The 25,735-nt window shown below is 59.7% G+C and overlaps 4 protein-coding genes across 5 annotated transcripts in view; 1 reads left to right on the plus strand and 3 right to left on the minus strand.

The window, feature by feature from the left end:
• Positions 1-22: 22 nt before the first annotated feature.
• Positions 23-2,507, minus strand: SNRNP27 (small nuclear ribonucleoprotein U4/U6.U5 subunit 27). 2 transcript variants are annotated; one of them, XM_032091939.1, is made up of 6 exons: positions 2,365-2,507; positions 1,518-1,638; positions 1,216-1,325; positions 1,029-1,108; positions 870-934; positions 23-335 (listed from the first exon to the last, which is right to left on the minus strand). In XM_032091939.1, exons 1-6 carry the CDS (start codon positions 2,399-2,401, stop codon positions 281-283), a joined length of 468 nt encoding a protein of 155 aa, XP_031947830.1. In that variant the 5' UTR covers positions 2,402-2,507; the 3' UTR covers positions 23-280. The 2 variants fall into 2 exon arrangements, with proteins under 2 accessions (XP_031947830.1, XP_031947829.1); XM_032091938.1 differs by having other exon boundaries at positions 1,216-1,328.
• Positions 2,508-3,176: 669 nt separating this feature from the next.
• On the minus strand, positions 3,177-12,973 carry ADD2 (adducin 2). Its single transcript, XM_032091898.1, has 14 exons — positions 12,785-12,973; positions 11,927-12,065; positions 11,234-11,385; positions 10,276-10,356; positions 10,053-10,202; positions 9,356-9,499; positions 9,176-9,274; positions 8,778-8,957; positions 8,426-8,683; positions 7,496-7,615; positions 7,317-7,406; positions 6,653-6,803; positions 6,482-6,571; positions 3,177-5,663 (listed from the first exon to the last, which is right to left on the minus strand). Exons 1-14 carry the CDS (start codon positions 12,956-12,958, stop codon positions 5,365-5,367), a joined length of 2,127 nt encoding a protein of 708 aa, XP_031947789.1. The 5' UTR covers positions 12,959-12,973; the 3' UTR covers positions 3,177-5,364.
• Positions 12,974-15,666: 2,693 nt separating this feature from the next.
• Positions 15,667-22,183, minus strand: FIGLA (folliculogenesis specific bHLH transcription factor). Its single transcript, XM_032091944.1, has 2 exons — positions 17,635-22,183; positions 15,667-16,436 (listed from the first exon to the last, which is right to left on the minus strand). The coding sequence occupies exons 1-2, from the start codon at positions 18,007-18,009 to the stop codon at positions 16,179-16,181; spliced, it is 633 nt and encodes a 210-aa protein (XP_031947835.1). The 5' UTR covers positions 18,010-22,183; the 3' UTR covers positions 15,667-16,178.
• Positions 22,184-23,047: 864 nt separating this feature from the next.
• The window catches only part of LOC116435514 (hexokinase-2), a 35,558-nt gene continuing 32,870 nt past the window's right edge, over positions 23,048-25,735 (plus strand). Inside the window, exon 1 of the mRNA XM_032091895.1 lies at positions 23,048-23,589. Within this exon, the coding sequence (XP_031947786.1) occupies positions 23,458-23,589 (132 nt within the window). The 5' untranslated portion in view covers positions 23,048-23,457. The remainder of the gene's footprint in view (positions 23,590-25,735) is intronic.

A 25,735-nucleotide genomic window follows, 5' to 3' on the forward strand; every position in this document is an offset into this window, starting at 1 on the left:
TTTATCTCTGAATGATAAAAAATAAAGGAAAAAAATAGATCTGGGGTTTTATTAACAGGGAAACAAACCAAAAGCAGGGAAAACACAGCAAAATCCCAGCCAGAAACCGACCTTTTTTGTAAAAAAATAATAACAAAAACCCGGGAAACGGAAACTTGTGGTGGCTCTGGCTGTGGGATTTGTTGGGAACAACCCAAATTCCACTGGAATCCAGCATCAGAGCCAGCCAGGAGAGTGCAGGGAAGCAAAATCCTTCCGTGGTGGGAGTCATGTCCCAGTGTCAGGCGATGAAATCCAGGGGCCTGTTGAATCCTCCTTTTCTGTTCATGTATTGCCTGGATGAGGATGGAGCCAGAGTCAGCCCTGGATCCAGGGAAATCGGGACAAAAATACCTGGGGGAGGCTGGGAACGGGACTCAGTGGCCACAGGGACCCCAGTCCCACATGGATTTGACCGAGAAATGGGCAGGAAGGCTCCCAGCGAGGAGCTGCTCCGGAGGCTGGGCTGTGTGAGGATCCTACCAGCACTGCCTGGCCCTACCCCCAGGCTCCCATCAGAAGGGGAACAGAATTGACAAAGTTGAGTGTTTTTTGGGAATAAACCAGGGGAACAGCGTCGCTTCCTGCTGCTCCCATCCTGTTCAGGCCTCACTGGGCACATCCCACCTGTTCCTAACATGCTCCTCACTCCTCATCCTGATTCCCCCATTCCCAGGGGGATCTGGAGAACTGTCACCTCTACTTTTGTGTCTCAACCTCACAAAATTCCCGTTTTCCCAAGGCCTGGAAGCCGGATCACCATAAGACAGAGGCCACAGTTACCTCACAAAACAAAATCCTCTTTCTATCCCAAAGGAGGGGGGACACACCTGTACTTCCTCTTCTGGGACACGTTGATGGCGTAGGCATTGGCGGCGCCGTCCACCTTCTTCCCCTGAGGAGAAACGTCCCAAAACCCCATGGATTATCCCCAAACAGGGCAGGTGCCACAGCAGAGCCCCCAGGAGTGGCCCCGGGCCTGCGCTCACCTTGGTGGTATCAAAGGAGGCAAACCCCATCATCTTCATCATCTCAATCTCCTCCTCTGTCTTGCCCTGCAAATCCTCCTCTGTGGGAAGAAATTCAGGCTGGGATTCCCAAAATCTGGGTGTCCCTGGGCTGGTCCCGGCCCCACAGGGCATCTGGGAGTGTTCCAAGAGAAAAATCCCCCCTCACCTGTGATCTGCCGCTCCTTCTTGGAGTCCTTGAGCTCCTTCTTCTCCTCATCCCGGCGCTCCTTGGGTCGCGCCGGTGATGAAGAGCTGGAGCGATGCCGGCGTGGGGACCTGCTGGGGCACACGAGGTGGGGCTGCAATTCCCACCTGGAAATCCCACCTGGAGCTCCCATCGTCCTTGGGTCACTCACACTGCCCTCACCTAGCTGTGCCCACCCCATGCTGGTGTCCCTGCTCTCTCCTGGATCATCCCTACTCTCACCGGAAAGTCCCCGCCCTCACCTGGGTGGTCCCTGCCCTCACCTGGATCGTCTCCGGTGTGGGGAGCGGGACCGGCTCCTCCTCCTGTCCCTGTCCCGGGACCGCGATCGCTCCCGCCGCCGCCTGTCCCTGTCCCGGGACGTGGAGCGCGAGCGCCGGCGCTCTGCCCGGGGAAGGGTCAGCTCCTGCTTCCGTGCCCGCTTCCCAAAGGAAATCCCCGCAGAACATCCCAGGTCCCAAGCAGACACCCCGGGACAGCCCCTCCCAGCCCTCCCTGACCCCCCAGGGCAGTTCTGGGCTGAGGGACCCCTATGGGCATCCCCAGGAGTGGAAAGAGCAGCAGGAAAAAGCTCCACCTGGAGCGGGGGGAATCATCCGGGGAGAAATCACCCGGAGGGGGCTCAGCCAGGAAAGGGGAGATCCAGCTATAGGGTGATGGTCCCCAAAAACCTGAGGAAGGTGGAGAGGAGTGGGAAGAGCCGGAGAAGGAGGAGAGGAGGAGAAGGAGAGGTGAAGGAGGAGAGGAGGAGAAGAGGAGAAGATGAGGATGGGGAGAGGGAGAAGAGAAGGTAAAGGAGATGAGGAAGAAGAGAAAAAAGAAAAGAAGGAGGAAGAGGAGGGAGAGAAGGAGAGAAGGAAAAGAAGAAGGATGAGGAGGAAGAAGAGGAGGATAAGGATGAGGAGGGAGGGGGTCTCTGCTCTCCCCAGAGCGAGGAACCGGGGCCTCCCCGCCGCCCCCCGCCCTGAGGGCCTCAGTCCCCGCCCGCGGGTTTGGGGGAGCCCCGGGCCCGGCCCTTCCACGCGGCTCCCCCCGTGCCCCGTCCCCCGGGTCCCCCCCGACCTCCCCCGGGGCTCCTTTGCCCCCCCGGTGCCCCCGGTGCCCCCTCACCCCGCCGCGGCGGTGACCGGGAGCGGCTGCGGCCCATGGTCCCCCTCAGCCCCGCCCTGGGGCTCCCCCGGCGCCGACGGCCCGGAGCGGGGCCGAGCCTGCGGGGGCCGAGCCGATCAGCACCGCATCAGCCCCGGCCCGCGAGCCCGCCCAGCCCGGAGAGCGAGGGGACGGCAGGAAGGGGACGGCAGGAAGGGGAGGGGAGGAAGGCGGGGCCGTCACCGTGCGCTGGCCGCTGCTCGCTCGCTGCGTCCTGCCCGGCCCGGCCCGGCCTTTCCCCGCCGCACCCTCGGTTCGGAGCCCCGGGTTCGAGCAGGCGGGCGCAGGCCGGTGCCGGCCCGGCCTGGAGTCCGAACGTGTCTGCGGCTGTGCCTGGCTTTGGTAGTGGGGGGGCTCAGGAGGGGCTTCTCTGAGGAGCTGCTGGAACCTTCCCCCTGTGCGGCACCTCCAGTGCCAGCGGCTCCGGGCCGTCTCAGTGAGGGCACTGAACTGGGGAGTGCCATTCCTAAACCGTGACACCATCCCATCCTCACCCTCAGCCCCACAGCCCCTTCCCATTTCCACCTCTACCCCCGTGCCAGCCTCAGCTCCATCCCCGACCCATCCCCGACGCATCCCCGACGCATCCCATCCCATCCCATCCCATCCCATCCCCAGCTCCACCCCCCTCTCCACCTCCATCCCAGCCCCCACTCCGTCCCCGACCCGTTCCATTCCCATCCCATCCCATCCCATCCCATCCCATCCCATCCCCACAACCACCTCCATCCCCATCCCACCCCCTCGCCCCTCAGTCTCCGAGCGCTGCCGGGTGCCAAACACGGGGTTTATTTACACCGGCGTTCCACGCGCTCCCGGCCGCGATTGTCACACGCGGGGACATGCCACATCCCGGTGGCATTCCGCGGGGTTCAACACCCCCACCGCCACCGGGGCCCTCCTGGGCAGCCCCAGGTGGGAGGACGGATGCTGAGTCCAGCTGGACTTGCCGTTCCCCGTTGCCAACATGCGATCAGCCTCTGTTTTCCAGGGGAGGTGCAGATGCGGAGGCCCCGCAGCAGGGATTTGCCCCTCCCTGCCTGCCCCTGGAGAGACCCACACCCTGAGCCTTGCTGGATCGAGGGGAGGGAGGGTGGGGGAATTTCCCGAAGGGTGGTCCTGGGATGGGATCTTGGCCCTGTCTCCTTCCAGCTGCGCAGCCAGGACCCTCATCATGGTGATGATGGTGGCACTGGAGCCTTCGTCCCTTCCTACCTGAAAGTCCCCAGAATTTCATGGGAGGGCGAAATCAATCCCACCGCTAAGCCAGTGTCCCTTGGAAAAAGGGGTGACAAAGGCCCTGGGGACAGACTCCCAGGGACAAAGGGGTGACAAAACCCCCGGGGGAGCCCCCGGGTTGGGCTGGGGGGTGTGGCAGTGCTGTCATTCAGGAATTCCCCCCAGGTGTGACGGTGCTACCCCGGGGAGGTGACACAGCTGTCTCTGCTGCCCTGGGTCACGAAGGGGGAACAGGCCCAGGGACAAAAATGGCCTCAAAGAGCCTTAAAATCAGTGGCAGTGAGGAACAGCCCCCCCGGTGACAGGGCTGGGGATGCAGAGGGGGCTTAGGGGCTCAGTGTGTCCCCTCGGTCCCCCCTATCCTGCAGGAGTGGGATGGGGACCTGTGGGGGGACACTGGGCAGGGGGACAAAGGCTCTCCCCAGAATCCAGGCTCAAGTTGGCCATGGGGCTCTGGCAAGATCCCTGTCTGGGGGGTCTCTCTGCTATTTTCTGTGCCCCAGTCCCTGCCTGCACCCCCCATTCTGTGGGCTTCCTGCTCTTCCAGAGGGATCCAACCCCCATGAGCTGTCTCACACCAGCAAAAAGGTTTGAAACCACAGTGATGGCACATGGGAAAATCCTGCTGGGGTGAGAAAAGCACAAATGGGGGGTGTTCTGGGGCATTCCAGACCTCCTGGACAGGACTCCATGGATGCAGGAAGGCTCAGGGCAAGCACCCCAGGAAACTGGGAGGGTGAGGGGCTGATCCCGTTGGTTTGTCCCCAAATCCCAGCGCTGGAATGGCCGTGGGGAACATCGGCATGGCTGCGGCTCTTCCTGGGAAGGGATTGGCCAGGAGGTTGTAATGCTGGGAGGGAAGGGAACGCCAGGAAGGATTGAACTTGTGCTGGGAATCCAGAGCTGGGAAAAGCAGGGATCCGGCGTGGACAGGGTCACTGTGAGCGGAGGCCAGCGGGAATTGGCAGCGTGTGTTCATCCCGAAGTAGCACTTAGTGAGTGAGTTTTGCTCAGTTTTAAATAACACAGACAATTTCCGGAGTTTTTTTCCCCTATTTTCCCAGGTGCGGGTCGTGCAGTGAGGTGGGGGCTTTTCCAGTGGTGGGAAATCCTGCTGCTCTTCCTTGGCTGGGGAAGACACAGGGTGGGGGTACCAGGAGAAGGGGATGAAGTGATTCTTTAGCCCAGCGAGAGGAAGATCACAATCTGGGAAGGAAAAATCTCAGCTTCTCCTTCAGGAAAAGCAATCCCCTGCCTTCAGCTCTATCCCATTCTCCTGGCGAAGCGATGGACAGTTTTCCCTGGGGATGAAGCCAGCGCCATTCCAGCAGAGCTTGAAACAGAAGGTGAAGAAAATAACCACAAAACACCCTTTTCTTCCTCAAATCAAGCAGATCTGGGCTCTGGTGGAGAAAATTCAACCCTCGGCCCATGGTGGGAAGGGGCTGGAGCCCAGGAGGGAAAGTGGGGAGGGAGATGCAGCGGGAATTTCCCCAAACGGGGACCACAGTCTCTCTAAGCTCGGTGGCCACCTCCAGAGGCGGGTGACAAGGGGGACGAGGTGCCTTGTGCCAGGAGGACCCGGAAAACAGCCAGAATCCGGGGGTTTTGGGCCGCGCCTCGGCCAGACGCACGAGGCAGGAGCTGCCCCCCGCCCCGGCGCTCCCGGTCTCAGAGATCCCGGGGATCCCCGGGATGGCCACGCGCGAGGCCTTGGGAGACTCAAGATTCAATCTTTTCCTTCTTTTTGCCTTTTTTCAGGAAAGATGGGGTCCGGAATTTCTTCTTCTTTTTGGAGGGTGATTTGGAGGGTGAACCGTCAGGGGACACAGGGTTGCTGGTCACTGTCTCCTTCTCCTTGGGGGCATCCTGATCAGCATTGGGGGTTGTCCGGTCTGTCCCTCCTTTTCCAAGGTTTTCCTCAGTGCTTTGCTCTTCATCCTTCCCGTTCACCACCGCTGGTGGCTCCTTCTTGGCAGTGGAATCAGGGGGGGCTTGGCTGCCATCGGCCTTCTTATCACCTTGGGAAGGGGAGAGGGAACAGGGAATTGGGGCAGCAGCACTGGTGTTGTGGGGATTTTATCCCCTCAGATCTCCAGTGGGACCTGGGCAGGAGCAGGATTTGGCCTCCACAGGTAGAGAATGCTTGGATTTGATCCTGTCCTGCCACAGGCACCACTTCCCCGAGCCTCCCCCCTCCCTGCGGGAACAAGCGATGTGGGATGGAGAGCCGGGAAGAGGCAGCAGGAAAAGCAGGAAGCAACAACAAGGAGGGATTCCCCAAGGGATTTCCTAAGGGATTTCCCCTGAGTGGGGCTGGAGTGGGCCACGGAGACCGAAGATCCCCCCGAGCCCGTGTCCCTCGTCCGGGGTGGCCTCTCCGTACTTACTACGGCGCCAGGGATTCAGGGATAACTCCTTGGGTGACAGGCACACGGGGAGGAAAGAGAAAGGAGACGTTGTGGAGACAGACAGACAGACACACAGACACCACGAGACACCATGGCAGAGCCAGCAGCCCCGAGCCGCGCCCCGGCACCCGCTGTGGATCGGAACAACGGGCCCATCGCACCCGCCGGAGCGTGAGGACTGGGATGGGGGACAGGGGCGTCCCCTGCACCCCACAAAGCCACCGACAGACACTCACATCCTCCTGCCATGAATCCCCATTGGAGCTTGGCCCCTCTGGAGCAGAGAGCCCCCGGGGACAGGCAAGGGGACACAAGGTGACAGCGAGCTGCGTCTCAACGCGGTTTGGCCACAGCTGCCCTTGTCCCCCCACTCCTGCTGCTCACTGGGACCCCACCCCTCGTTTTGGGGTGCTCGTCACCCCACTCACCCTCCGTAGGCTCTGCAGGCGCTGGGGGCTCTGGAGGGGGTGGCTCTGGTGGCGGAGCCCCACTCTCCTCTGCTGCCGCGTCCTTATCACCTGCCACAGAGAGACATGCTGGCCCCAGGTCCCCTCAGTGCCACCCAGGGCTGTTTGGGGATTTTGGGCTGTCTCTCCTACCCTGTAGGCGCTTCTTCCTCTCCACCTCCTGCTTGTATTCCTCCAGCTCCTGGTCCGTGAGCTGGCTGAAGGGGTTGGGGGGCTCTGGCTCGGGGGGAGCCTCTTCCTGGCCCTCCTTGGCCTCTGCATCCCCCAAGTGGCTCTCAGTGGACTGAAACAGACCCCCAGAGTGGTGTCACCCCCCCGGAGAGGTGCCACACCCTCTGGAGCTGTGTCAGCCCCCCCACCCTGAGCAGTGTCCCCCCTGCCCTCGGAGTGGTGCCACTGCCCCTCGACCTGTGGAATGCTGGGGAGCCAGGGAAAGGCTGGGTGCTCTGGGAAGGGGGACTTGGGGCTGGGCATGGGGGGTGGTGTGGGGCTTGGGACAAGAGCTGACATGGGGTGATGGTGGCCTGGGGATACAGTGGGAAGATGGGGGGGACACGGGGTGACAGGACTGTGTCTGGTCTCAGCAATGACACTGGTCAGCAGCTGTGACGGGGGACATGGGGTGTCATGGGCTGGCGACATGGGGTGACACGGGTGCCATAACGGGCTCCGGCTGGTCTCAGGGATGACGCTGGCCAGCAGCTGTGACTGGCGTGACATGGGCTGGGAATACCAAGCTGGGGACACGGGGTGTCTGTCACAGGGCTGGGGACACGGGGTCACACAGGTGCCATACGGGGCTGCGGCTGGTCTCGGCGATGACACTGGCCAGCAGCTGTGACTGGGGCCCGGCTGACTTCACGTCCTGACGGTTTTGCTCCCGGATCTGTGGGTGAGGACAGGGATAAATCCCCCTCCAAGGACAGGGATAACCCCCCCCAGCACCCCGAGGCCCCCCTGTCCCCCAGCCCCCACCTTGTTGCGCATCTCCAGCACCTCCTGCGGGTCTGTGTAGAGCGGCACAAACTGGTTGGGGTTCTCGATGCGAATGGGGGTCCCACTGCTGCCCTTCTCCACCTCGTCTGCTCTCAGCCACTGTGGGGCCGGGGAAGGAAACCCGGGAAAGGTGTTTTGGGGAGCAGGAGACCCCAGTAGTAGAGGGGAAACACCATAAATGCAGGGAGACCCCAATGGTGAAGGGAGACCCCAATGGAGAAAGGAGACCCCAATGGAGAAAGGAGACCGCAATGGAGACTCCTTGCATAGAAGGAAGACCCAAGTAAATGCATCATACATAGAGGGAGGACCCCAATAATAGAGGAGGACCCCAATAAAAGCATCTTGTGTAGAGGGGAGACCTCAATAAACTGGTCTTACATGGAGGGGAGACCCCAGTAAATGCATCTTGCACGAGGGAGACACCCCAATAATAGAGGGGAGACCCTTATAAACATGTCTTGTGTAGAAGGGAAGACCTCAATAAAGGCACTTTATGTAGCGGGGAGACCCTGATAAATGTGGGGAGACCCCAAACAATGCATCTTGCGTAGAGGGGAGACTGCAATAAACGCATCTTACATAGAGGGGAGACCCTGATAATAAAACGGAGACCCCCATAAATGTATCTTGCATAGAGGGAGACCCCAATAAATGAGAGGAGACCCCAGTAAATGAGAGGAGACCCAAATAAATGCATCTTGCACAGAGGGAAGACCCCAATAAAGCCGATGGCACTCGGCCCCACTGGAATGGGGAGGTGGGATTTCAAAACAATCATTGTTATGGGATGAAGGCGGATCCCTAGGACTTCCTACATCCCAGATTTTAGCGGGCTCAATAACCAGGACACCCTCCACCTCTCTGGCTGTTGATCCCCAAGCCCCTGTCTGCCCATCTGCCCCTCACCGTGGTCTTTGTCCTCTGGCCACCGGCGCTGCCCTGCGGCTCCTCAGCCAGGTTGACCCTGGTGTAGGTGTTGGGGGTGTTGAGCCACCTTGTCTTCTCCTTCTGCTGCTTCTGGGCGTGCTGGCGCAGGGCAGGGGTCCCGGCGGGCTCCTCCTCGAACACGAAGGCTGTCACGGTGGCGGGGATCAGCACATCGCTCTTGGGCTTGCTCTTCTCCTGCACGAAGGGGTAGCGGTACGTGTAGCCCGTGCGGTATCCCTGGAAAAGCGCAGAGCGGGGAGTCAGGAACACGGGGATAAACCGAGGGGTTGGAGCGCAGTTTGAGGGGGATTGGATGGGTTTTGGCGCTCACCAGGTTGTCCAACATCCTCATGAGGGCCTCGAACTCATGCTCGCCCAGGCGGCTCTTGTGCAGGGGCCCGAAGGTGGTGCCGGCGCGGCGCACGGCGCCCAGGCCGTGGGGCACGCGCTGCTGGGCCCGCTCCAGCACGATCAGGTTCTCCGCGCCACCCGCGCTCGCCAGCGCTGACACCTGCGTGGGCACCGGGCACCGCTGAGCTGGGGACGCTGGGGACGAGCCCCACAGCCACCCCTGTGCCCAGCGCTGGCACCCGGGGGAGTAACAGGGGTGAGACCTGGCACAGCTCAGCGGTGATGGAAGTGAGGGGCTGAGAGCTGGCACAGCTCAGGGCATGCTCCTGGCACAGGCTGCTGGGCCCACACGCAGCTCACCCCACGGTCCGCGCTCACCTGGACCTCGCAGGCGGCCTGCAGGTGGAAGATGCTGTAAAAAGCCTCCTCAGCTGTGTCCCCCAGCGCCAGCACCCCGTGGTTCCGCAGCACCAGGATCTGCAGCACCCGCGCAGGACGTCAGCGGGGCGGGCAGGGGATGGGGGGGTGACCCCCGCGTCCCCCGGGGTGTCCCCTCACCTTGCAGGTGGGCCCAAGGCACTTCTGGAGCTCCACACGATCAGCTTCATCCTCCACCTCCCCGCGGAAGTCGAAGTAGGCGACGTCCCCCAGGAGAAGAGCAGCGCGGGAGATGGGCAGGAGCCCGCAGCGCATGGCCGACACCTGGGCACGGGGGGGAACAGGGCAGGGGGGCCAAGGAACCCCAAATACCCCCAAGAAACACCAACACCCCATAAAAAGCCCACCCCCACAAAAAACCCCCAACCCTTCCAAAACTCCTCTCCAAAAATCCCATAACCCCCCAAAAAAACCTCCCCAAAAATCTCCAACCCCACCAAATCCCTCCATAACCAACTTCCTAAATTTCCCCAAACTCCCCACCTCCCAAACTCCAAAATCTTTCCAAAAATGAACTGCCCACAAAGAACCCCAACCCCCAGAAAACCTCCATCACCCAATCACCCCAACCCTTCATGTGTTCCCAAAAGCTCCCAATGCCTCCAAATCCCCCAAACCCCTTCAAACTCCCAAGGCACCCAAGTCCTTCACAGCCCCTCCAAATCTCCAAGATCCCCTTGTCCCCCCAAAAAACCCAACCTCCCCAAACCCCCAATCCCCCTACCCCTCCAAAACACCCTTCCAACCTCCCAAATCCCCCCTGAACCCAGCTTCCCCAAAGGCCCCCAAGCCCCGTTCCCCCGTCTGCAGCCCGTACAGCAGCAGCAGCGGGGGTGTGCAGGCGCACGATGCAGCGGATGTCGGGGCGCGCGGCGTAGATGGCGGCGTGCAGGCTGAAGCTGCGGGCGTCGGGCGCGAAGCCGGTGCTGCCCTGCTCCACCACGGCCCCCAGCACGTTCACCTTCACCTTGGGGGGCACAGCGGGCTCAGGGGGGGCTGCTCCCCCCCAGGCAGCCCCGTGGAGGGAAGGGGAGGCTCACCAGGCTGGCCGCTGTCACCTCGCTGCATGCCAGCCCCTGCGGGGCCACCAAGAAGTGCTCCTGCTCCTTGCTGACCCGCAGCTGCCATGGGGGACGGAGTGCGGTGAGAAACACCCCAAAAATCTCCCCAAATAAACACCACCTCTGAACCCCGACACCTCTCTGATCGCCCCCAAACCGTTAAAAAAATCTCTGAAACTCCCCTCCCAACCAATACCCCGAAGGAACCCAACAACCCCAAAACCTCCAACCCCCACAGACTTTGACCCAAAATAACAACCCACAAACCCTCAAAATCCCAACCCACCTCAAATATCCAAAACCCCTCAAGAGCCCCTAAAATCACCAACATCCCTCTAGGAACCCAACAGCTCCCAACCTTGTAAGATTCACCAAACCCCCCAAAACCCCGCTAAAGAACGCCAAGTCCTAAAACTCCCCAAACCTCAACCATCCAAAACCCCCCCAGACACCCAACTCGCCCCCAAAAAACCACAAAACAGCCACCCTCAATCCAAAATCCACCCAAAATCCCACACCTCAATACACAACACATTCTCCTTAACAAACTCCTCCCCAAACCCAAAACACCCCCAACCCTCCTGTCCCCCCATACAGGTTTTGGGGTGCTGATGGTGTTGGTGGTGTGCTCTAACTGCCCAGTTGAAAAGGTCCAGCAAACTCCAAGCCCCCCAAAACCACCAAATCCCACCAAAATAACCGCAATTCCCCCAACATCCTCCTCAACCAACCCCAAACCTCCTCCAACTCCCCCAAACCCCCAGATCTCCTGTGGGGTTTTGGGGTGCTCACAGTGGCAGCAGCATGTCCCAGTTGTGCCCAGCCTATACAGGTCCAGCAGGTACCAAAAGCTCCATTAACCCCCAAATCCCCCCAAGACAACCCCAAATCCCCCCAAGACAACCCCAGCCCCCCATTCTGGTGTTGGGGTGCTCACAGTGACGGCAGCATGTCCCAGCTGTGCCCAGCCGTACAGGTCCAGCAGCCGGTGGATGCTGCCCACCTTGCAGCGCATCAGCCGCTCGCCCTTGGCCAGTGCCGGCCCCTCCGTCCCATGCAGGTCATTGATGGGGGTGACCGACGCCAGCCCTGGGGATCGGGGACCCCCCATCAGCAGTGGGACTCCCCCAAACCACGGGGGGGTCACCAGGGACAGGGAAGCAGAGGGCTGAGGGAATGGGTTTGGTGGCTGTCAAGGTTTGGTGGATCCAAGGGTTTGCTGGACCTCAAGGTCCTCAAGGCCCCAAAAGTTTTGGGAGGTCCCCAAGGCCTCAAAGGTTTGGTGGTCCCCAAGATTTGGTGGTCTTCAAAGGGTTTGGTGGCACCCCAAGATCCCAAGGAGTTGATGATTTCAAAGGTTTACGAGTCCCCAGGATCTCAAAAGTTTAGGGGCCCCACAGTTTGGCGGGCCCCAAAGGTCTCAAAGGCTTGATAACCCCAAAGGTTTTTGGGGTCTTCAAGGTCCCAAAGGTTTGGTGGTCCCAAAGCGTTTGATGCCCCTGAAGGTCGCAGTGGTTTTTGTGACCCCAAAGGTTTGGTGGCCCCCAATGTTTTGAGACTTTTCCCACCCCCCCCCCAATTAAACCCCTTGTGAGTGTCCCCAAACCGCCCCGTCCCCAGCCCCGCGTACCCATGGGGGAGGTGGGCAGGGCGGCGGGGGACGTGGTGGCCATGAAGTCAGCGATCTGCCGCAGTGCCCACACGTGGGATGAGTTGTTCCCCTTCTTCATCTGCTCTTGGATCAGGCTCTCCAGCTCCTCCCGGAAGGACTGCGGCACCGGGGACAAGGTGACAGCGGGGTGGATGGGACCGTTGGGGACATTGGGGCGGGGGCAGCATCACTGGCTCAGTGGAAGTGGCACTGCTGGCTTGGTGGCACGGTGATGGTGGCACTGGCAGTTTGGTGTCAGGGACAGCATCGCCTTGGTGGCATGGCAATAGTGGCACTGCCAGCTCGGTGACATGGTGGTGGTGGCACTGCTGGCTTGGTACCAGTGGTACTGGCAGTTTGGTGGCTCAGTGGTGGTGCCAGCATCACCAGCCTGGTGGCAGTATCACCACTGGCTTGGTGGCACAGTGATGGTGGTGGTGACAGCATCACCAGCTTGGCGGTAGTAACATTTCCAGCTTGGTGACAGAGTGGCAATAGTGGCACCACCAGATTGGTGGCATTACCGTCTTGGTGGTGTCAGCGACCCCACTGGTTTGCTGGCACAGCTCACCGTGGCAGTGACATTGCCAGGTGGGGAGATGCACCACCATGTGGTGACAACTATTAGCTTGGGGACACGAGGGATGGGGCGGAGACAACAAAGGATGGCGCCAGGGACAAGAGGGCTGGGGTTGGGGACAGGAGGGATGGGATTGGGGACGCAAAGGAAGAGGTTGGGGACACGAAGGACAGGGTTTGGGGACAGGTGGGACGGGGCTGGAGACAGGCGGGAGGGGGTTGGGGACTGGGGGGGCCAGCGTGGGGCCGGGGGCTCACCGGGCTCTGCAGGATCATTGTCACCCGCTTCTTCTGCTCCATGAGGTTGAAGTCCTGGCGCAGGTCCCCGGTCCCGCTCCGCGCCCGCAGGAACTCGGGGTCCTCCTGGGGGGGGCAGCGGGGCCCGGGGGCGGGGGGCTCGGGCAGGGGCTCGGGGCTGGCGGCCGTGCTCATCCTGCGGGACGCGGGGACACGCGGCGTCACTCCCGGAATACAGATTGGGAGAAAGCACCGAAAACACCGCGCGGCTGTGCCCGGCTGATAAGGCCCGCGGGGCCCCCGCCCTGCCCGGCGCCTTGCGGGGACGAGGGGACAGGCTGGGGACACTCGGCATGGGGGGAGTCCCCGGCTGGTGGCACTGCCCAGGCTGGGTTACACCCCTGTGAGGACGCCACAGCTGAGAACGGGCACAGCGCAGCGCACCGATGGGACCGTCGGCTGAGAACGGCACAACTCAGCACACAAACGGGTGCCGCAGCCGAGAACAGACGCAGCTCAGCGCACCGATGGAAGCAGCCACCAAGCACGGGCACAGCTCAGCGCACCGACAGGAGCAGGAGCTGAGAACAGGCACAACTCAGTGCATAGGTGGGACCAGGGGCCAAGAATAGGCACAGCTCAGCACACTGATGGGAGCTGAGAACGGGCAGCTCGGCACACTGATGGGAGTGGCAGCCAAGAACGGGCACAGCTCAGCGCATCGGTGGGAGCTGCGGACGGACAGCTGGGCACACCGATGGGAGCAGCGGCTGAGAACGGGCACAGCTCCGCGCACCAGTGGGAGAGGCTGCTGAGAACGAGGGCCACTCGGTGCACGGATGGGAGCTGCCGTGGGGCACAGCTCGGGTCACCCACGGGAGCCGCGGCTGGGAACGGGCACAGCTCAGCACACCCATGGGCTCTCCTCCCCGAGCCCAGTCCCGAATTGGGGTCACCCACTATCGGGGGGCGGCGCCGTGCTGCCGCCGCACCTGGGGGGGTTCCCAGCCTCCCTCCCTGCCCGCGGACCCCAAAAGGACCCTCCCATCCCCTCCCGGTCACCGTCACCGAGCGCCTCGGGGATGCTGCTGCCAAGGACCCCCCAACCCAGGGCACCCCAAAACACAGGGTGGGGCTGGTCCCCCAAATCCCGGGGGGCGACCCCCCAGTCCCCCCATCGCTCAGGGCAGAAGGGGACTCCCCACAAATTTTGGTGCTCGGAGCGCACCTGGCTCAGCGGGAAGGGGGGGCCATGGCCGGGATAAATCCAGGGGGGCCCCGGTGACCCCAGGCAGCAGGGCCCGAGCAGCCCCGGGAGAAGGCGGGGGGGTCTCGGGGGGCTGGACTAGGACCCCCCAACGCTTCCCCCTCCCAGCATCCCCCCCCCGCCTCCGCCCTCGCCGCGCCCAGCGCCGCTGCGGCAGCCGCAGGGCGGGGGGGGGAAGAGGGAAAATCGGGATGAAAACCGGGATGGATCCGGGGGGGGCCGCAGCATCTCCCCCCCTCAGGGGTGGGGATGGGGGGAGGGGTGGGGTCGGGTACCACCGAGGGATGAAGGCCTGGGAAAGGGGGGACGGGTGGGATGCAGCCCCCCCACACCTGCATGCAGGCAGCTGGGGGTGGGGTGCGGAAAAGGGGGGGTCATCCAGCCTCCCCCCACCCTCCCCAAATCCCCCCTCCCCCGAGGGATGCTGCGGCCGGGGGCTGCTGCCATCACCCACCTTCCTCCTCCTCCTCCTCCTCAGAGCATCCTGACAAAGGGCCGCCCCCCCCCGACACACCACGCGTGTCCCCGCACCTCCCCCCGCCCCGCCCTCCCCCCCGCACCCCCCCGGGAACTCAATCCCTGCAAATAAACAAGGGGGGACCCCCAAACCCAGCGCTGACGCTCCGACAATCCCTTCTTATCATGCAGTTGATTTGGTTTATATTAATAACCATTAATAAGCCCTTACCTGGGGAGGGGAGGAGCAGCTAATTACTAATTACAATTTCATAAAGCAATTAATTACAGCTCTTCCCCCCCAACCCCCGCGTTTTAGGGGTGACAGACCCCCTGCCCCCCAATTCTGGGGTGCGGGTTTTATGGGGTGCAGGACTCCAGGACAGGAGTGTGACCCCGAAAATGGGGGCTGAAGCCTTGAACTTGGCCTTCGGGGGGGACCCCCGCGGGCCCCCCCGGATTTTTAGGGATGTCAGGAAAAACCTTAAAGAAAAGAGAAAAATTAAGACTTTTCTCACCTTTGGAATATTTTGGGGGGAAAAGGTGATTTGAAGCCCCCCTTGTTTATGTCAGTATTACCCAGATGCTCCCCCAAACCCTAAGCCCATGGGTGTCCCCCCCTTGGTGCCCCCCCCGGCTGCTCTATCCCCACCCAGGTGACACCCCAAACCCCCAGGGAGTCCCCCAAGGTGCTCTGTCCCCCCACCAGGTGCCTCTCCCGAGCTGATCCACCCCCACCCAGGTGCTCCCCCAAATTCCCAGGGTGCCCCCCCCAAGGTGCTCTGCCCCCTCCGTGTGCCCCCCACTCACCGTCCCCCCCCCCTCTGGCAGTACCCCAGGCTGGGGGGGCAGGAGGGGGGGTCCCCACGGGCATGGGGGGGCACTGCCAGGCCCCCCCAGGGACACCCCGCCAGTGTCCCCCAGCTCCTGCTCAGTCTTGAGTTCCTGGGAAAAGGGGAATTTAAAAATATATTAAAATTGGGGGGTGGCCCCCCGATAATAACATCCACCCCCCACCCCCCCTAAATAATTCAATTTAATTATTAAATTAATTCCAACCTCAAAAACCTCAAGCAGGAAAATCTCCACCAGGCCCCCAAGCCCCCACATTATAGGGGGGTTCTGGGTCAGTTTTGGGGCTTACTCTCAATAACAATTCAATTTATTTTGAATTTTTAAATTAATTCCAACCTGAAAAACAAGAATAAAATCCCGCAAAGCCCACATTATGGGGGGGGGGGGGGGGGTAGGGGGGGTGTCAGGAAGATTGGGTCCCCAGAGGTGGGGGTCAGTTTTAAGGCCCCTCCTCAAATAATAATTCCATTTAATTTTTATTATTAAATTAATTCCAAGCTGAAAAATATCAAGAAAAAAATCCCATGAGCCTCCCCAAACCCCAACATTATAGGGGAGTTTGGAAGTGGAGGGTCGGTTTTGGGGTCCCCAGATGCTGGAGGTCAGTTCTGGGATGTCACCCCCAGATAATTACATTTATTGTTAATCTTAAACTGAATTCCAAACTGAAAAATTAGAAGAAATTAGACGAAATCTGTCCCTGCTCCATATACCCCATCCCCAACCCGGCACTCCCCCTATCAGCCCCCCCCCAAATTCCATATTATAAAGGGGGGGGGGGGGGGGGGGGCTGGAGACCAGGCCTCAGTTCTGGGGTGCCCCACAAAAACTTAATAATTAAAACCAAATTGAATTATTAATTCCAAGGTGAAAACCAGCAACGAAGCCTCCATCAGCCGCCCCAAATCCCTCATTCTGGGGGGCCGGCTTTGGGGTACCCACCTGGCAGCCCCCCGCGTCCCGCAGCACCGCCCGCAGCAGGCGGATGTACTGGGCGGCCGCCCGCAGCGTGTCGGCCTTGCTGGGCCGGCGGTCCCGCGGCACCAGCGGCACCAGCGCCCGGAGCCGGGAGAACCCCGTGTTGAGATTCCGGATCTGCGGGACACCGGGACCCCCGGGGAGCCGGGCAGAGACCGAGGGGGGCCCCAAAGGGACCGTGGTTAGAGACCCCCAAAGGGACACAGAGAGGGGACCCCCTCAGGATCAAACTGGGATCTCTTAAAATCAAACTGGGCCCACCCCCAGGATTCAACTGGGCTCACCAGGAATAAACCAGACCTCCCCAGAATCAAAATGGGGGGTCCCCCCCACCCCCGAATTAAACTGACCCCCCCGATTCAACTACCCCTGGGAGTTAAAGTAGGTCCCTCACAGAATCAGGCTGGGGTCTCCAGGATTAAATTCGGGCCTTCACAGGTTTAAACAGGGCTGACCAGAATTCAACCTAGAATTAAACTGTGACCCTTCCAGAATAAAACTGGGCTCCCCAAGATTAAACTAGGCCCCATCCCAGGATTAAAACTGGGACCCCAAAATTAAACTGGCCCCTTCCGTGATTAATCTAGGCTCTCCTAGAGTTAAACTGGACTCACCAGGACTAAGCATGACTCTCCTAGAATTAAACTGAGACCTCAGAATTTAACTCTGCCCCTTCTAGAATGAAACTGGCTCCTCCTAGATCTAACTGGGTTTACCAGGATTAAATTGGAGCACCCTAGAATTAAACTTGGGTACTTGGGATTAAACCAACCTCTCCAGGATTAAATTTGGACCCCATAATTAAACCGTGTCCCTCAGGGTTAACCTGGGGTTTCTCCAGGATTAAACCAGACTTCACTCCATTAAACCAACTCCCTCTTCCCCGGGATCAAACTGGGCTCCTTGGAATTAAACTCAGCCCCCCTAAAATTTAACCAGAGCTCCCCAGGATTAAAACAGGCTCTCCTGAAATTTAAGTGGGCCCTCCCACGATTAAAACAGGGCCCTTCCAGGATTAGAGCCACTCCTTCAGGGTCAAATTTGGCTCCTCACAATTAAACTCACCCCTCCTAAAATTTAACCAGAGCCCCCCAAGATTAAACCGACCAACACAGGATTAAACCAAGCACTCCTAAAATTTAACTGAGGCCCTCCAGGATGAAACCCACCCCCCAAATGCAAAGTCCCCCCACACCCCCCCTGTGCTGGCACTGCCGGCGTCCCCACCTAGAGCCGCCCTGGGTGCCACCACGATGTGACACAGCCCCCCGGGTGGGATTTGGGGCGGGGGTCAGCAGGTTTTGGGGTCACTCACCCTCTCCCTCTCCTTGGCGTTGGCCGCCTGCCGCCGCTCCAGCACCTCCGCCAGGTCCCCGGTGGGCTCGTAGGCCCCGTCGGGGCCGCGCCGCAGGCGGGCGATGGTGGCCGGGCAGGGCAGGGGCCCGAAGCGCTGCCTCAGGAGCCCCTCCAGCACCTCGGGGGGCGGCGTGGGCTGCAGGACCCCCGGGACCTCTGAGGGCTGTGGGATCCCCGGGGGCTCCGAGACCTCTGAGGGCTCCAGGGCTCCTGGGGGCTCCGAGAACCCTGAGGGCTCCAGGGCTCCTGGGGGCTCCAGGACCTCTGAGGGCTCTGAGACCCCTGAGGGCTCCAGGACCTCTGGCCACCCCCCAGCTCTGCTGGGCTCCCCCATCCCACAAAAGGAACGAAGCTGCACCCAGTGAGCTGACACTCAAAAGAGGGGGGGAAACTGATGGAAAAGGGCCTTAAATATCCAAGACCAAACGAGGCACAGGTGGGACTCGTCTGAGCCTGACAAGCGCTGGCTCTGCCTCAGTTTCCTCACCCACCATCCCAGCCTGGTATCCACAAAGAGCTGAGCCCAAAAAACGCCCCCCAAAACCACGCTGAGGGACATTTGAGGGCATGGGCATGGGCATGGGCATGGGATGGGCACCTGGATTCACTCCAGAGAGAAATGGGTTGGTTTGAGAGGCCTGGTGTGTTCCTAAAGACGTGGGAAGCACTTTTGGGTGGGGAAAACAGAAATGCGAGGTTTGATACCACGAGGCCTGGCTCGGTAGGTGGCAGTGTTAGTCCCTGACATGCTGCAAAACTCAGGGAGGCTGGGAAAAAATGGTAAAACCTCCCTTTTTCCTCCAAAAGGTCACTTTGGGTTATCCACCATGGAGGAAGCCTCATCCCAGTCTCACCACCGGGATGGATTTCCCCTCCCCTGTGGTGTTTTCATGGGGAAACGCCCTCCAAGGGGGCTTATCCTGGTTTTCCTGGGGGTTTTGGGGGCTCCAGGAGGGAGTGGGTGCTCTATGGTGACGTGCAGGGTTGGGGCTGCCTCAGTTTCCCCAAACCTGGAAGCACCTTCGAGGGCTGGAGACCATCCCCCGCTGCTCCGGGATCCTGGAAGTTCATTCTGCGTCCATAAGGAGAGTGAGGGTGCAGAGCAAATTGTAAAGAAACCCCTAAATGACCCTAAAATGAGCCTCAGAGGCACCTGGAAGTTAATCGAGGTTTTTCTAAGAACTTAGAAAAACCCAATTTTCTTCTCTTTAATGCTCTGTAATGAGCTTCCCTATCCCACAGCAGGCTCTGGATAATCCCATTATTCCTGCCCCGATCTGGGCATAATTCTGGCATCTGACAAATTAATCTGAGGGCAGGGAGGTGTAAAGTCATGCCAAAAATGGGCCTGTGCCCAGCTGCTCACCTGTGCTCACCACACGTTGGACGCCCCAGCTGGGTTTGTTCCTTCTTTGTGTTGGGAAGAGCTGGGAAATGCTCCAAGTTGAACAGAGGGGGATTAAATATTGAGGGGAAAAATGTGGGGTGGGGGGTGGAGAAGGGGCTGGTGGAAATGGGGTTCCTCTGAAGGGAAATGAGCATAGCCAGTGGAGAAGGAATTGGGGATTGGGATGATTTGGGGTCACAGTTACTGGGTGTGTCATGGTTATTTGGGGTCACAGTTATTGGGGGTCAGGGTGTTTAGGGGTCACAGTTATTAGGATTTGGGGTCAGTAGGGGACACAGTTATTAGAGGTCATGGTTAATAGGGTTTGGGGGTTATTAGGGGTCACAGTTTTAGGGGTTACAATTATTAGCATTTGGGGTTATTAGGGATCATCGTTTTTAGGGGTCACAGTTATTAGGGCCCACATTTTTAAGGGGTCACTATTTTTTGGGGTCACTGTTATTAGGGATCTCATTTTTCAGGGGTTGTGTTTTTTAGGGTGACAGTTATGAGGGGGCAGGGTGATGAGGGGTCCCGGTTAGGGATGGGAGTTTGGAAAAGGCTGAACTCCTGTGAAACATCATCCCAACAACTCTGGGGCTGCTGTTTTGGGAATGCCCATTGGGAATGTTGTTTTCCAACCCCTCAGGCTCAGTTATCCCTCTCATTTTCCCTCTCTGAGCATGGACAGAGCAGCAACCAGGTCCCAACGCTCCATCCCAGGCTGCTCCCTAAATCTAGGTGTCTCCACCCCTTTGGGGTCACCCCATGCCACCCACCCCAGTGCCAGTGATCCATCAAGGATCTGACATTTGCCAACATCATGAGACTGGAAAAACGCCCCACGGGTTTCCAGTTACTGTGGCGGGGTGGCCTGGGAAGGGGGACGGTGCCAGGGCTAATCCGGGGCTGAGGCAGCTGCTGGCATGGGATTAAACCCAGTCCTTCCTGGCATGGTCCCAAATGTCTTGAAAGTGTCTGGTCCCTGCCAGAGCTGCCGGCCTTGTGCTGGCTGTGTGCTGCCCAGATCCTGGCCATGGGTGGGGAGAGTGGGAATAAAATGTTCCAAGGGGTTTTATGGAGCTGTGGCAACACCTCCGGCCACTTCCACCTCTGCATCCTCCTCCCTGTCGTGCTGCCAAACACATCCCAGGACACCTGTTCTATGGGACGCATCCTGGGATTTCTGGCATCATTCATAACTTGCTCCCTGAGCTCTCCAGGAGTCGAGCCTGGGTTGGCACCGGGATCCCCATCCCACTTCCAGTGGGTTCTGGGTGTCCGGGGATGAGCTCACAGCTGCCAGTGCAGGGAAATGCGGGAGTGCAGGTATTCATATGGACGGGGAGGCTCCTGGAAAACTTCATGCTGTCATTAAAGTAATGAAATCCTCTCTCCTGCTGCTATTGGTGCTGCTGGTGACATCAGGACCGCATCTCCCAGGTGCCTTATCTTTGCCAAGTATCCCGGTGCTCCCATGAGGGACACAGAGATCTCTCCTGGCTCAGTTTTCCCGGCTCACCCAAAAGTCTGAGGGGATATTTGTGAGGGACTTCCAGAGGCTGCGTTTGCCTCTCAATCCAGCCCTGGGGTCGATGCCGTGGGATTTGTGGCCGGGTAGGTTCCCAATGCAACGTTCGTGGGTCCGGGGGACATCCCAGGGACATCCTAGGGAGCATCGCCATCCTGCTGCATCCCAGGCACTCGCTCCCCCAACCCCTCCTTATGCAGGGATTATTTATCCCCCTTTTGTAATGAAGAGCAGGGGGTGGGGCGCTGGAGGGTGGGGATTGTCCCGGCCACCCACCGAGATTCCCGGGAGTCCCACGCCGGGAAGGGGCAGGTCTCACCCCCGCCATGGCTGGATTATCCATGAGGCGGGAGAGACAATAAAGGGATTTATTGGCACAGCGAGGATTCCGGCAGGGACAGCCGGGCTGTGGGGCTCGGCACCGCTTGGATCCCCTCAACCCCACCCGTTATTCCAGGGGGATATTAAACAACCCTGGCTTGGTTAAATCCAAATAATGACTAAAATCCTGCTGGCACTGGTGGGAGGGAGTAAATCCGGCACAAGCAGCGATGCCCCAGCGCTCATCTCCCACCACCCAGCTCTCGCGGTTCACGGATTCCCTCATTCCTGGAGATTCCCGGGAAGCGGATGGCGCAGCCGGAGGGCCGGTGCCGGTTCTGCCGTGCCGGCCGCGGTCGGAGCAGGATGAACAAAGGCGGCTCTGTCCGTCCCGGGTGAAGGAGCCTTTGTGCGAGCTGTGGGCGGCGGAGGGAGGATCCCAGCCTGGAGCAGTCGGAGTTTTCCCCGTCCGAGCGCAGAGGAATTTTTGGAGATAAAAGAAGTTTCCATTGGATGAAGGCGCTGTCAAACCCCCATCATGAGGCAGGTGGATGCGGGCACAGCACGGGGTGGGGGTCTGGCTGTCCCAGGGTCCGGATGAGTCCTGGGCTGTCACCGACAGCCATGTGCCCTGAGAATTGGATGGGATGAGGATGGGTAGGGACAGGGACAGGGACTGGGACTGGGACTGGGACTGGGGCTGGGACAGGAAAGGGATTGGGGATGAGATGGGAGAGGAACCAGGACGGTGTAAGGGATGGGGCAGGGATGGGGATGGGGATAGGACAAGGGTGAGATAGGGACAGGGATCAGGACAGAGAAGGTGACAGGGATGGAGATGAGAATGAGGCTGGGGATAGGGATGAGGACAGGGACAGGGATGAGGATGGGGATGGAGATGGCACAGGACCAGGATGCGGACATGGATGGTGTCAGGGATAGAGATGGGAATGGGGACAGAATGGGGATGAAATGGCAACAGGAACCAAGACAGGGATGGGGTCAGGGATGAGTAAGGGAACGGGATAGGGACTAGGATTGAGATGAGGATAGTGACAGTGATGGAGAAGGGTTTGAGAATGAGATAGTGACCAGGATGGGGACAAGGATGGTGTCAGGGATAGGGACGAGGATGGGATGGGATGGGGACAAGGATCAGGATGGGGTTGAAGTGGGAACGGGAATCAAGACAGAGATGGTGGCAGGGATGGGGATGGGAGCAGGTTTGAGATGGGGATGGGGATGAAGATGGAGATGGGACAGGGCAGGGATGAGGATGGGAATGGGATTGGGACAGGGGTTGGGGCAGGGATGGGATGGGGACAGGGATGGGTATGGGAATAGGATTTGGACAGGAATCAGGATGGTGATAGGGGCAGGGATGAGGACAGGGATGGGACCAGGGCTGGAGCTCAGCTCCACCCTGCTCCCCCAGCTCACACAGCACCTGACCAAGGGTTGGGGCTGAGCTCAGCACCTGGACTAAGATTTAGGTCTGGTCTTAACCTTTAGCCCATACAGGTGGTGCCTAAGCCCAGCCTGGAGCCTGCTGCTCCCAAATCCGAGCTTTACCCCTTCTCTCAAGCCTGTCCCTCTCTGTGATGGGAAAACCTGGGGCTGCAGCTCCATCCTCCTCCTCCCCGACAGCAATTCCTGCCTTTCCCATCCCAGATAACCCTCCAGCACTGACTGCTGGAGCTGCTGGGCCCTCCGAGCTGGATAATCTCTGTTAGAATTAATAAATGATTCAACCTTAACCCTCTTTGCCTGGCAGCTCTTCTCAGCAGCAGGGAGAGGGGCCCTGCGTGCCCACTGTCACGTAGGGATGGACCCACGGAGCCACAGGGTGGGGGAGGAGCCAGGCAGCTCTTTTCCCCCTCTTTTATCCCCCATCCGGGTTTTTGGAATTCTCCAGGACTCTCAAAGCTCCTCACAAGCACAGGAGCCGCCGCTGCTGCCATGGCAGATGCCGCAGATCCCAATTAAGCCCCTTGCCGGGTCAGATCCATGTGGGAGGCCACGTGTCCCTGTCCCACGTGTGCCCTCACACGCAACTCACATTTGCACACGCATGATGGGTCTCCAGCAGGCTTGGGGCCGCACGGACTCGTTCTGCCTCAGGGCTCCCAGCCCCTCCAAACACATCCATCCTTCCTCAGCAGGGGATTTTTCCATTTTATTTTCCCTCTCTGCGAAATAGGAGAGAGGATTCCTCAGTAAAACTCTCTGCACTGAAATTTGGGCTGGGGGCAAGCGAGGTCACCCCCACAGGGACAGAGCAATGCGGGGCTGATCCATGATCTGGCTGCTCCTTATTGCCGTGCCAAGGGGTGCGGAACGGGGTGCACCTCTGTGGGGGTGTCAGCGTGGGGCAGGAGGAGCCCTGACCCTCCACAGAGCATCTCATCCCAGACAGCTCTGTCATTCTCATCCCAAGGCTCCGGGATTACACCACTGCTGCTAAAATCCCGTCTTCATCCGCGCGGTGCCCAGCCAATGACCTTGGCGCTGGCACGCAGGGCCTTCCTCCGCAGGGATCAGAGATGATAAAGCCCTCCCAGCCCCAGCTCGGCGTGCCGAGGTCTCAGTCTCAATCTCAGCAAACCATGGTGGATGCTCCAAGGATGATGTCCATGCACACGGAGAACGGGATGGACAGTGAAAGCTTCGCCCAGGTGAGGGGATCTTCGCCCTGGAATTCAGGATTGTGGGGGAGTTTGTGCTCCTTGTACTTGGATGAGGATCTGCGATGGATGCGGCACAAAGGGGTGAAAGGGGAGCAACTGCGGGTGTCAAGGGATCACGGGATGGGTGCTGGGGAATAAGTGATGGCAGGGTGGAGGGGAGTTGTGTCTCAAATCTCTGGCCTTGACCAGGTGGGGTGATGTCAGAGCAAGGTGGGATGAAATATTTGGGGCGATTTTCTGCCTGTCAGAGTGAATTGGTGGAAATACATGTGGCTGGGGACTTTGAGCCGTGATCATTCTGTCAGGGAGCGAGGGAGATGCTGCCTGTGGTGAGTGAGGATCCCAGGAGAGACCAGCTCTGCTCCTGTGTCCCAGAGAGAGCTCCGGGCTGGACTTAGGAATCATTCTAGACTTGGGGGACCTGGGGGGTTTCAATCCTTCTCTGCCCACCAGCAGTGCCATGGCTTTTGGCTGGGATTTTGGAGAGGCAGGAGGTGGGTTCCCAGCCCCTTTCTCCCTTGCCAGCTCATCCCTGTGCCTCACCCAGACCCTGAGGATGGGCTGGCAGGCACAGCCATCTGCACATGGCTTTGCCACGCTGGTGTGGACACTGGTCCCTGCCAGGACACCACGGGACTGAAGGGTGGGATTCTGTCACAGCTGTGCACCCGCGTCTTCCTCGAATCCAAGTTTTGGGCGATTTCCTCCGATCGGGTGGGAAGGATTTCATGGGGTCGGTGCAAGCTGGGTGTGGCTTGGGACCATCAGGGTGGTTATCCCACTCCCAGATGAGACCCCTGGGATCTGGCTTGCTCACACCCACAGCGCTGGGAGAAAGGATGAGGGTCCCATGGCAGAGGCAAGGGAAAACCCCCTGGCACTGAGCATTCCCTGCCCAGTCCTGCTCGTGTCCCTGCTCCAGTTTGGTGGCATCAGGGATGTGGTGTGTCCCATGCCATGGGACGTGGCGGTGCCCACGGAAAGTGCCCCAGGAGAAACCTCCCCTTTCCGCTGTGATTGGGAAAGTGCCACACGCGGGAGTTGCTCATCCCAGGGCAGAGTGACTCAGGGTCCTGTGTCCTGACCAGGACTTTTGACCTCGGACCTGTGCCAGGTTTTGTGGCACCTGGCACAGCCTCTCTGGGATGTAGGACGGTCCTCAGCTCTCCCTGCATTTGGCCATGCTGGCTTTTGGGGACACCTTCCTTCCTGCCACAGTTCCTGCCAGCTCCAGCATCCAGGCTTTGGGTACTGGACTGGGACTTTTGGGACCTTCCTGGGATGTTGGGGACCTTCCTGGGATGTTGGGGACAGTGTAGCTCCTGGGAATGGAAGGGGCCAGATATCTCCTCTCCCTGTGGTGTCACGGGGCTGATCCCGTGGAGCAACCAATGGATCAGGAGATGTTTGATGGATCTGGCAGGCTCCTCTACAGCTGGATGAGCTGGCACTGCCCTGAGGGAGGTCTGGGCAGGCCAATGTCATCTTCATGGTGCGGTGATTCGGGAGGTGGCAATAGGACATGCAGGGCAGGAGCTGGGAGTGGAGGGGGAAAACGGGATGTACCGGTGTGGAGTGTCCCACTACAGATTCCCCCTGGGCAGAGGGGGCTGCTTGGGGATGGAGATGATCCCTAGGTTGAGGGTCACCATCACCAGTGGAGAGTGGCCACCACAAAGGGACGGTGGCCACAAGCAAGGAACAGTGACCATCACTGGAGGCGGATGGCTGTCACCGATAGAAAGTGACCATCACTAATGGAGGGTGGCCAGCACCACTCCAGGATGGCTGTCACCAGTCAAGGATGGCCATCTCCAGTAGAAGGTGGCCATCACCCCCAGTCCCCTCCTGGCACAGGTCTAGTGACCCCCATGCCCACCCACTCACACCCGTGTCTGGGTGCCACTAGCCAGCCAAACCCCCTTTGGATCCCTCCTGTCCTGACTGGTGGCCTTGGTGGCTTTGAGGGTCACGCAGGGTTGGGGGAGCGAGGGAAGAGCTGGAGCAGTGTGTCAGTGACACGTGAGGACGCTAAAATTAGGCGGCTCCAGCTAATCTAATTTAATCTCCCCTTTTCCGTCCGTTCTGTGGAGATTAGCCCGGCGAGCGGGGTGGGAAGCCAGGCTGTGGGAGC

The sequence above is a fragment of the Corvus moneduloides genome, chromosome 27 (assembly GCF_009650955.1).
Source record: "Corvus moneduloides isolate bCorMon1 chromosome 27, bCorMon1.pri, whole genome shotgun sequence".
Lineage (NCBI taxonomy): Eukaryota > Metazoa > Chordata > Aves > Passeriformes > Corvidae > Corvus > Corvus moneduloides.